The following is a 12263-nucleotide window of genomic DNA, read 5'->3' on the forward strand; positions in this document are numbered from 1 at the left end:
AACAGTTATCAATAATCTCCCAACTAAAAAAAGCCCAGGCCCGGATAGATTCACTGCTGAATTTTACCAGACTTTTAAGGAAGAGCTAACACCATTGCTTCTTAAGCTTTTCCAGGAAATAGTAAAAGAAGGAATTCTACCAAACTCCTTCTATGAGGCCAGCATCACCCTGATACCAAAACCAGGCAAAGATAGAACAAAAAAAAAAAAAAAAAATACAGACCAATCTCCCTCATGAACATAGATGCAAAAATTCTCAACAAAATATTGGCAAACAGAATACAAGAGTATATCAAAAAGATCATTCACCCTGACCAAGTAGGCTTTATCCCAGAGATGCAGGGATGGTTCAACATACGCAAATCTATAAATGTAATACATTACATAAACGGGTTAAAGGACAAAAATCACATGATCATCTCATTAGATGCAGAGAAAGCATTTGACAAAATCCAACATCACTCGGGCTGGAGAGATGGCTTAGCGGTTAAGCGCTTGCCTGTGAAGCCTAAGGACCCCGGTTCGAGGATCGGTTCCCCAGGTCCCACGTTAGCCAGATGCACAAGGGGGCGCACGCTTCTGGAGTTCGTTTGCAGAGGCTGGAAGCCCTGGCGCGCCCATTCTCTCTCTCTCCCTCTATCTGTCTTTCTCTCTGTGTCTGTCGCTCTCAAATAAATAAATAAAAATTAAAAAAAAAATCCAACATCCCTTCATGATAAAAGTCCTACAGAGACTGGGAATAGAAGGAACATACCTCAATATAATAAAGGCTATTTATGACAAGCCTACAGCCAACATATTACTAAATGGGGAAAAACTGGAAGCTTTTCCCCTAAAATCAGGAACAAGACAAGGGTGTCCACTGTCCCCACTTCTGTTTAATATAGTTTTGGAAGTCTTAGCCATAGCAATAAGGCAAGAGACACACATAAAAGGGATACAAATTGGAAAGGAAGAAATCAAGTTATCATTATTTGCAGATGACATGATTCTATACATAAAGGACCCTAAAGACTCTACTAGCAAACTGTTAGAGCTGATCAAAACCTACAGCAATGTAGCAGGATACAAAATAAATACACAGAAATCAGTAGCCTTCATATATGCTAACAACAAACACACAGAGGATGAAATCAGAGAATCACTCCCATTCACAATTGCATCAAAAAAAATAAAATACCTTGGAATAAACCTAACCAAGGAAGTAAAGAATCTATACAATGAGAACTTTAAAACACTCAAGCGAGAAATTGCAGAACACACTAGAAAGTGGAGAAACATCCCTTGTTCCTGGATTGGAAGAATCAATATCGTGAAAATGGCAATCTTACCTAAAGCAATCTACACATTTAATGCAATCCCTATCAAAATTGCAAAGGCTTTCTTTATGGAAATAGAAAACATAATCCAAAAATTCATTTGGAATCACAAAAAACCTCGAATATCTAAAATAATACTGAGCAACAAAAAAGAGGCTGGTGGTATCACCATACCTGATTTTAACCTATACTACAGAGTCATAGTAACAAAAACAGCATGGTACTGGCACAAAAACAGACATGTAGATCAGTGGAACAGAATAGAGGACCCAGATGTAAGCCCAAGTAGCTATAGCCACCTGATATTCGATAAAAATGCCAAAAATACTCATTGGAGAAGAGACAGCCTCTTCAGCAAATGGTGTTTTGAAAACTGGATAAATAATCTGCAGAAGGATGAAAATAGATTCTTCTCTCTCGCCATGCACAAGAATTAAGTCCAAATGGATTAAAGACCTTAACATCAGACCGGAAACTTTGAAACTGCTAGAGGAAAAAGTAGGGGAAACCCTTCAACATATTGGTCTTGGCAAAGACTTTCTGAATACAACCCCAATTGCTCAGGCAATAAAACCACAGATTAACCACTGGGACCTAATGAAATTACAAAGATTTTGCACCGCAAAGGACACAGTGAAAAAAGCAAAGAGGCAACCTACAGAATGGGAAAAAATCTTCGCCAGCTATATATCTGATAGAGGATTAATATCTAGGATATACAAAGAACTCAAAAAGTTAAATAATAAGGAATCAAACAAGCCAATCAAAAAATGGGCTAAGGAGCTAAATAGAGAGTTCTCAAAGGAAGAAATACGAATGGCATATAAGCATCTAAAAAAATGTTCTACGTCACTAGTCATCAGGGAAATGCAGATTAAAACTCCAATGAGATTCCATCTCACTCCTGTCAGATTGGCCACCATCATGAAAACAAATGATCATAAATGTTGGCGGGGATGTGGAAAAAAAGGAACCCTTCTGCACTGCTGGTGGGAATGTAATCTGGTCCAGCCATTGTGGAAAACAGTGTGGAGGTTCCTAAAGCAGCTAGAGATTGATCTACCATATGACCCAGCTATAGCACTCCTAGGCATATATCCAAAGGACTCATCTCATTTCCTTAGAAGTACATGCTCAACCATGTTTATTGTTGCTCAATTTACAATAGCTGGGAAATGGAACCAGCCTAGATGTCCCTCAACAGATGAGTGGATAATGAAGATGTGGTACATTTATACAATGGAGTTCTACTCAGCGGTAAAGAAAAATGAAGTTATGAAATTTGCAGAAAAATGGATGGACCTGGAAAGGATTATACTAAGTCAGGTAACCCAGGCCCAGAAAGCCAAGCGCCACATGTTCTCTCTCATATGTGGATCCTAGCTACACATGACTGGGCTTCTGTGTGAGAATGAAAATACTTAGTAGCAGAGTCCAGTAAGTTGAAAAGGAGACATAAAGGGTAGAGAAAGGAAGGGAGGAGGATACTTAATAGGTTGATATTGTATATATGTAATTACAATGATTGTAATGGGGAGGTAATATGATGGAGAATGGAATTTCAAATGGGAAAGTGTGGGGGTGGGGAGGGAGGGAATTACCATGGGATATATTTTATAATCATGGAAAATGTTAATAAAAATTAAAAAAAAATAAAACACACAAGACACTGATTTAAGTGGATTAATAATACACTACAGAAAAGCTAGATGAAGAGCCAAGAATGGTGGCAGATGGCTTTTATCCTAGCACTACAGAATGGGTTCCAGGTCAGCCTGGGCTACAGCAAGACCCTACCTTCAACTGCCACCCCTTGCCCTATACCTCAATGTTGCAAAGAGAAACTCAGTCAAAAAGACTCTAAGAGCTGAGGGTGTTGATGCACACCTTTAATCCCAGCACAAGGGAGGCAGAGGTGTTGCAGTCAGGTTCGCATTGCTGGTAGAAATCATCTGACCAAGAGCAGCTGGTGGGAAAAAAAGGTTTAACTTGGCTTATAAGCTCGAGGGGAAGTTCTACGATGGCAGGGGAAAATGATGGCATGAGGAGGGGGTGGACGTCACCTCCTGGCCAACATCAGGACAACAGCACCTGTGTGTGTGTGTGGGCACCACACCTGGAAAACATCAGAAAACAGTGGGGGGGGGGGGGTCACACCAAGGGGGACAATAGCAACAGCAGAGTGTGCCAAACACTGGCATAGGGAAACTGGCTATAACACCCATAAGCCTGCCCCCAACAATACACTGGAGGTGTTAATTACCAAATCATCAGCTGGGAACGTACCATTCAGAACACCTACGTTTATGGGGAACACCTGAATCAAACCACCACAAGAGGTAAGAGGACTGCCGAGAGTTCCAGGCGATCCTGAGACTACAGAGTGAATTCCAGGTGAGCCTGAGCTACAGGGGGAAAGTGGGAGGAGGGGGGCATTACCATGACGTATTGTTTATAATCATGGAAGTTGTAGATTGAAAAAAAGGGAATATTTTAAAAAGGAAGTGGATTGATTTCAATGATTGTATGTAATCTGGAACAACCACCACACCTGTCTACTTCCACCTTACTTCCCAAATTAGACTTTGTCTGAGATTTCGATCTAACCTCCAGTGGAGGATGACTTGGCAGGTGTGAAGCTGCTGGGTTTCTTACGTCTTTCTTGGGGTTTTCCCGCATCACAGCTCTTCCCCTGTCACAGGCGGCTGCGAGGACTTCTTTCAAGGATGCTCAGTTCAGGTAAACAGGGCACTAGTGATCGCCCAGCATAAAATCAACACATGGTTCTTATTTGTGTCTAAGGTGAAAATTCACTCTCTGCCTTCATCTGCATGCTAGTAGACTGGCAAGTCCACTACAATTGTTTTTCGTCCATGAGATAGAGATATAGAGAGGGAGATAAAGAGAGAGAAAATGAACAGTGATACCAACTACCTTGCTGGCCATCAGGCCCATAGAAGGCAGTGGGTAAACTGTTTTTTTTTTTAATTTTTTATTTATTTATTTGAGAGTGACAGACACAGACAGAAAGACAGGTAAAGGGAGAGAGAGAGAATGGGCGTGCCTGGGCTTCCAGCCGCTGCAAACTCCAGACCTGTGCGCTCCCTTGTGCATCTGGCTAACGTGGGACCTGGGGAACCGAGCCTCGAACCGGGGTCCTTAGGCTTCACAGGCAAGCGCTTAACCACTAAGCCATCTCTCCAGCCCAACAGATCTAGTGCCTACTGGCATGCCTTTGGGGGACATGCCAGTGGTAAGGGTGCAACCCCACCCCGTTTCTATGGTTGTGATGGGAAAGAGCCAGAGGAGAGATGGGAAAGGAAACAGGAGGAGTGGGATCTACTTGCATGTGACTGGGGCATTGGTTTGAGGGGGGGCTCAAGGACAAAGGGCAAAGTAGAAGGAGGGTGGGGAGGTGGGAAATGGGAGGAGGCACAGAACTGGCACAATGGACAGGGACGGACGGGATGGGGGGGCGCAGCAGGGGGAGCTGGGGTGGGCAGCGTGGAAGTGGAGAAGGACAGAAAGGGGGCAGCAGAGAGGACAGGCCGGGCAGCCCGAGGGGCAGTGAGCGCTGCCTTGAGCCGCTCTCTCTTCTTGTGTCTCATGGCCCGTAACCGCGCCCTCCTCATCTCGCTGGCGCTGCCTTGACTTTGCTCCTTAGGCAAGGCGAGCAAGTCCTGCCTGAGGTCCAAACACGGAAGCTGGGGCGGCACCGGCAGCTCCCCTCGACCCCAGAACAGCTGCAGCGGCAGCGGGGGAGGCAGCGGTGTTGCTGGCGGCCTTGACTTTCTCTTGATGGTTCTCTGAAGACGGTCTCTGGGTGCAGCACGCCTCGCTGGTGCTTGGCTGCGACATTCTCTGCCTTTAACGTCCTTCCACGACCCATGAGGAACCTCACCTGCCTGGGGGACGGGCTGAGGCTCTGCCCTGGCCACTGTCTCGTGGACTGAAGGGCAGGGTGGCGCTGGGTCGGGATGCCCTGGGGCACAAGCACCAGAATGCCCAGAAGTCTGGACAACCCCAATGGGGCAGTGCCCAGTGCACCCTCTAGCAGGAACAAGTTCTGCCCTGGTCATGTGTGTCCTACATGTCACTAAAGCCCCAGGGCCACATGAGCCCCTTTGTTTTCCATCTGGGACACCTGCCTCTTGTACCTGGTACAACAACTTTGTCTTCTCCTTTTCCACTTTCCCCACCTCATTTAGTTCATCTTTAATCTCTGCCTCCTCCTCCTTTTCCTCTACCCCCACTACTTCCTTCTTCTTTTCCAGATGCACCTCTCTTCTCCCCTCTGTATCTGTATCCCCTCTGGCCCTTGCCTCCTTGTCCTTCTCACAAAGCTCTGGGCGGGGTTCCGCTGTCACAGCCTCCTCAGCCCCTTGTCCCAGGCGCACTGTCAGAGAAGGTGACAAAGTGTCCTGCCCAGAAGGACAGATGCACACACTTCTGTGGCATGAGGAGCTGTTAGTTTTGACCATAGCTTCCCTGAGGATGGCACTGGCATCGTGGGGGCACTGTCAAGGATGCTCTGCAGAAGTGCGGGAAGGAAGTCGGGCCTGGGCACTGGCAGCTTGGCCTGACCAGCCAGGGGTCTTGGAGGGGAACAAGGAAGCTCGACCTTGGCAGTATCGGGGCTGTGTGCGGCAGGCAGGGTGGGCTGACCAGCCAGGGGTCTTAGGCAGCTACGATCAAGCTTAACCCTGGCAGGCCTACCAGGGCTATGTGCGGCAGGCCGCATGGCCTACCAGCCAGGGTTCTTGGAGGGCGATGATCCTCCTTGACGGTGGCATGAGTACCAGGTCTGTGTGGGGCAGGCAGGGCAGACTCATAAGCCAGGGATCTTGCAGGGGAAACATCCACCTTGACCGTGCCAGGAGTACCAGAGCTGTGTGGGGCAGGCAGGGCAGACTCACAAGCCAGGGAGGGCTGCCGGCAGGGTGGATGGCCACGCCGTCTCAGAAAGCCATCCATACTGAGTAAGTTTTGCAGCAACAATGATGCGCAGCAGTGGGTCTCAGGAGAGCTCACGCCAGGCTTCTCCAGCTTGTGGCTCCAGAGAAGTACTAAGGGTCCTGAGGGCCTCTTGCCACTTATGAGCAGTTGGCCTTTGTGACATCAGACTGGGACTTCTGACCAATAGGGGCCTCCTGGGGGGGAGGGGTAGACCAGGAAGTGGGTGATGAGCACAAAGGGGGTGGGGAGGGGTAAAGAGGTGACTCCCCCTGGGCAAGGGAGAAAGAAGCCCACTGTACTTTAGAGCTTCTTGACTTTCAGATGCTCCCGCAGGTGTTGGAACTAGAAGGTCCACTGTGCACAGGGTGGGGATCACAGTCATGCCCAGCAATGCTCCTCACCCCTGCCAGGGCACAGCATGTCCAAAGACCAGGGCCCAGGCAACTCGGCCCTCCAGGGGCCTCTCCTGAGTCTGTGTAGTTTTGCAGCGGCCACCTTCGCAGTGATGACCCTAGGGGACCCGGCTACGCTGTACTTTCCTGGTTAGAGAAGCGTCTCTTTTCAGGTGGCGATGACCACTGGGATGACTCAAAAGACAACACATTGCTGAGAAGTAGAGATGGAGGAGTGTCCAGCACTGAAACATCTCACACCCTCCAAGGCTCAGGGTCCACTGGGGAAGAGGTGGCGGAAAGAATGTAGGAGCCAAAGGAAGGGTACCACTTACATACAGCTGTCTGGACAGAACTTGGCCTCGATATCCAAGAGCTCCCATTGCCTAGCAACACCCACACAAGACCTTCATAGTAGGACAAAAGACGATGCCATCAAATTAAAGGAGAGACTAATGGAGAGAGGGAGGGGTGTGATGGATAACAGTTATGAAGGGGAACGTGGGGGAGGGGACCATGGTTTGACCTTGTCAATAAAAAATATTGAAAAAAGAAATAAACATTGGTTTTAAAAAAGAAAGACAATAAGTTTTGTTAGAGATATAGAGAATTAGGATCCCTGCATACTGCCAACATAATCACTGCAGGAATGGTAGTTCCTTAAATAAATAAACGTGCAATTACCACAGAACTCCTCGAGTTCACATCTGAGGATCCACCCCAAGGAACCAGGAGCAGAAACTGCACAGATATTTGTACAGCAGTGCTCATGGCGTCAATATTCACAACAGCCCTAGGGTAAAAACGACCCAAATGCCCAATGGGGAATGAGTAGATGGTTGAAATTGATTACTATTCAGTCTTAAAATGAAATGAAATTCTGACACATACTACATGAGTGAACTCAGAAGACATAATGCTAAGTGAGATGAACCAGAAAAAAAGGTATCAAAACCTATTTATTCAACTTATATAAAGCACCTAGGATAATCAATCAGTAAGCATAGAAAACAGAATGTTGGATGCCAGGCAACAGGGAAACTGAAAGAGACGAGTATTCAAGGAGTGGCGATTACAACAGATGGGCAAGATTTGGAGATGGGTGGTGCTGTTGGTGGTTGACACAACACTGGAAATGGACTTAAGACCACTGAAGTACACAAGCTTCTTTAAAAGAGGTTAGAATGGGACTGGAGAGATGGCTCAGCAGCTAAGGGGCTTGTCTGCAGGGCCTAACAACCCAGGTTTGATTCCTCAGTATTCATGTAAAGCCAGATGCACCAAATAGCCACACATCTGGACTACGTTTGCAATGGCTGGAAGCCTTAGTGTACCCACTCTCTCCGCATACCCTTTGCAAACATGAAAAAATATTTAAGGGGTTGGAAAGATGGCTTAGCGATTAAGGCACTTGCCTGAGAAATCTAAGGGCCCAGGTTCGATTCCCCAGTACCCATGTAAGCCAGATGCAAAGGTGGCACTTGTGTTCGCTTGCTGTGCCTAGAGACCCCAGTACAGTCATTCTTTTCTGTCTACCTGCCTCTCTTTCTCAAATAAATAAAACTTTAAAAATTTAAAACAAAGTTAAAATGATAAATTTAAAGGTTTTGCTACAATTATTTTGAGGTAAAGGAAGTTAGGTCAAATGTCAATGGGGTTGTTCTTTATATGATTATAATTTCTAACAAGTATTTAAATACATAAGCCCTCATCAAGTCTATCATTTTGGTTTTTTTTAACAATAACATGGGTAGTTTAAATCATACAACATTCCCAAATCTTGCCAAATACTTCGGACATCCTCCTATAAGTGGAACAAAATACACACTCCAGAAGAGAAACCAACCTGTCACTTCGGGGATTCCCGCGCAAGAGCACCCAAACCATCATGTCTCCTGTAGCCTGTGTTGCTCCCCGCCAGGAAACTATCCTGCTGAGGGCCGTGGTGACCCTCTAGTTTGCAATCATCGTGGACGTCCCCTAGGTCTTACCTCACTAGGTCTCGCTGTTGTGGCCAATATGACTGACCTGCCCCCACACACACCTTGGCCAATGTTGGCAGACATGTTTCCCTAACACTTCCACACTTCAGAGTGCTTTGGAGGGGAGACGGAGTGAAGGGACGTGGGTTCTTATCTTTCTGTTTATAGAGCCCAGAAAAATCAACTGATGTACCAAAGACAAGAATCCACCTACAATCCCTGTGCTTGACACAACCTGTCAGTCAGAACCTTGCAACAAGCGCTCCCTCTTAGGCTTCCCCACAGGCACCTGTGCTGTAGCCTGAAAGAGGCCACGCTCACCTTCGATCCTCTCGCAGAGCTTGTGCAGGCTCTGCAAGGGGCAGTCCTCACACAGCTGGGCTGGCGCCTTGGTCGTCTGCTGCACCGCGGCCACCGTGAACGCCTGCTTCAGAGTCATCATGATCTCGTCAACCTGAGGAAAAGGTGGAACCAGCAGAATGTCAACTGGCCATTAGCTGGACCAAAATGTTGGCAAATTCATGAAAGACTTAGCACAAACTGACAGAAAATAGTGGCAGTAACTGACAGACTACTGTTAGATACATTACCTAGAGATCCAATGATCTTTATTTGTATTTGTATTTATTTGCAAGCAGACAAGAGAATGAGCAAGTGACACGCTCCTGCAAATGCATATGGACTCTCGAATCATGCACCACTTTGTAAATCTGGCTGTACATGCATACTGGAGAATCAAACCCAGACAGTTAGGCTTTGCAAGCAAGCGCCTTTAACCACTGAACCATCTCCCCAACCCTGGATTCATCAATATTAAAACAGGTAAGGTACAATGTAAGTGTGTGTGGGAAGGGGGAGGTAAGAGATACTTTTGATCTTCTTTTTCCTGTTTGGTATTTCGAGGTAGGTTCTTACTCTAGTCCAGGCTGATCTGGAATTCACTCTGTACTCTCAGTGAAGGCTTGAACTCATCCTAACTCTGCCTCCCCAGTGCTGGATTGCAGGCATGCAGCATCATGCGCAGCTGAGTTCGATTTTTGAAGCAGGATCTCACTGTAGTCCCATAGTGACCTGGAACTCACTTTGTAGGCCAAGCTGGCCATGAACTCATGGTGATCCTCCTACCTCGGCCTCTTGAGCACTGGGATTAAAGAAATGGGTCACTGGGCTGGAGAGATGGCTTAGCGGTTAAGTGCTTGCCTGTGAAGCCTAGGGACCCCGGTTCAAGGCTCGGTTCCCCAGGTCCCACGTTAGCCAGATGCACAAGGGGGCGCATGCATCTGGAGTTCATTTGCAGTGGTTGGAAGCCCTGGCATGCCCATTCTCTCTCTCTCCCTCTATCTGTCTTTCTCTCTATGTCTGTAGCTCTCAAATAAATAAATAAATAAATGAACAAAAAAAAAAAGAAATGGGTCACCATGCACAACCCAAGTAAAAATATTTATACTAAGTAAAAAGCAAATGCCTTGGGCTGGAGAGATGGCTTAGTGGTTAAGCGCTTGTCTGTGAAGCCTAAGGACCCCGGTTCGAGGCTCGGCTCCCCAGGTCCCACGTTAGCCAGATGCACAAGGGGGCGCACGCATCTGGAGGCTGGAAGCCCTGGCGCGCCCATTCTCTCTCTCTCCCTCTATCTGTCTTTCTCTCTGTGTCTGTCACTCTCAAATTTAAAAAAAAAAAAAAAAAAAGCAAATGCCTCTCTGTCTGAAAGTGCAAAATTATTTTTGCTTTTAAATGTGTGTGTGTGTGTACTTATTTATTAATTTATTTCCCAGAGAGATTTATTAGTGGTTAAGGCTCTTACCTGCAAAGCCTCTTTTGACTCTTCAGATCCTTCATCAGCCAGACACACAAAGGTGAGGCAAGTGCACAGTCACAAATGCCCACCAGGTGGCACAAGCATCTGGAGTTCGACTGCATCAGTTAAGGCCTGGTATGCCAATTCTATGTATCCCTGTCTCTCTTAAAAGAATTATTGGTAGGCAGGGAGAGAGAGAGAGAGAGAAGACAGACAGAGAGAATGGGCATGCCCGGGCTTCCAGCCACAGCAAATGGACTCCAAATGCATGGGCTACTTTGTGCCTCTAACTTCACATGGGTACTGGGAAATCAAAATTCAGGCTATTAGGCTCTGCAGGCAAGAGCCTTAACCACTGAGCCATCTCTCTAGCCCCAATTTGTTTGTTCTTAAACTTAAGATGGGGGTTTCACGATATAGCTCCAACTAGTCTTGAACTGGACATGTAGCTGACCTGGAACTTGCAATCCTCCTGCCTCCACCTCCAGAGTTGTGGAAGCACAGGTACAGGCTACCACACTCAGCCAACATGATTATCAAAATGTTACACCACACAAGAAAATAAATGGATCATGCTCTTCAAAAATAATGAAAGTTTAAAATGATAATTCAAACAAGCTTCAGATGCATCAGACAGCATTAATCATGAGTGAATAATTAAAAGCAAATAACAAGTCAGTGAAGATATGCAGTTGTGCTAAGAAGGACTGGAGTGCCTCCCAAGGTGCCGTGTAGGAAGCGCCCATCCTCTCTTACCAGAGCCTCACTGGTGCACTGGAACACGTAACAGACGAAATGAAAGCCGCCGCCGCTGCTGCCCGAAGACTCCCGGCAGATGAACCCAAAGTGGTCCACGTGGCGGATGCCCTGAGGGAGGCAGGGGAAGAGGACAGAGGGGCTGAGTTCCATCCAGCAGAGACGCTGCTGCCAGAAAGGCAACCTCAGAGGGACACCGCCTCATCTGAGAGAACACCACGAGACCACTATTTTCCCTAGTAGTTTTAAATTTTTAAAAATCTATTATATGAAGATCAACCATCATAAAATGTTGTTTTTATTCCACACTGAGAACTAAGGTTTGAAAATGCAAGTTATTTTTTAGAGAGAGTGATAGTGAGAATGAGAGAGAGAGAGAGAACTGGCACACCAGGGCCTCAGCCACTGTAACTGGACTCCAGGGGATTGTGCCACCAGGTGCAACTCATTTTTGTACTAAAAAAGTGGAGAAAAGCTGACAGAAATTTTTCAAGTTTTCTTGAGCATTATAAAACTACCTAATAATCCGGGCATTGTGGTGCACACCTTTAATGCCAGCACTCTGGAGGCAGAGGTGGGAGAATCACCATGAGTTCAAGGCCACCGTGAGACTACATAGTGAGCTCCAGGTCAGCCTGGGATAGGTAAGAGTGAGACCCTACCTCAAAAAAACAAAACAAAACAAAAAAACCTAAGCAAAAAAACAGCCATAGATAAAGAAACACATCTAGGGCTGGAGAGATGCCTTAGCTATTAAGGCATTTGCCTGCCAAGCAAAAGGATTCCAGTTTGATTCTCCTGGACCCACGTAAGCCAGATGCACAAGGGGACACATGCATCTGGAATTCATTGGCAGTGGCTGGAGGCCCTGGCATACACATTCTCTCTTTCTCAAATAAATAAATATGTTTAAAAAATAAACTGTAACATATACATGAACAAGCACATACAAGTCGTGTATAAATATGCTAAAAAAGAGACTTAAAACATGGTTGTACTCTTAAAATAACTAACAAGTAAATACTAAAGTAAACTGACTTGAAAAACTTTTATGTATACTGAG

General features: G+C 46.2%; 1 protein-coding gene across 4 annotated transcripts in view; it reads right to left on the reverse strand.

Moving 5' to 3' along the window:
• Window positions 1-12263, reverse strand: part of Tbc1d1 (TBC1 domain family member 1) — a 214367-nt gene that overhangs the window by 94321 nt on the left and 107783 nt on the right. For all 4 annotated transcript variants that reach the window (XM_045130255.1, XM_045130256.1, XM_045130257.1 and 1 more), the window contains 2 exons: window positions 11201-11311; window positions 8971-9103 (listed from right to left, as the gene is read on the reverse strand). In XM_045130255.1, coding sequence (XP_044986190.1) covers window positions 8971-9103; window positions 11201-11311 — 244 coding nt within the window. The remainder of the gene's footprint in view (window positions 1-8970; window positions 9104-11200; window positions 11312-12263) is intronic.

This window comes from Jaculus jaculus, chromosome 11 (assembly GCF_020740685.1).
Source record: "Jaculus jaculus isolate mJacJac1 chromosome 11, mJacJac1.mat.Y.cur, whole genome shotgun sequence".
Classification (NCBI taxonomy): domain Eukaryota; kingdom Metazoa; phylum Chordata; class Mammalia; order Rodentia; family Dipodidae; genus Jaculus; species Jaculus jaculus.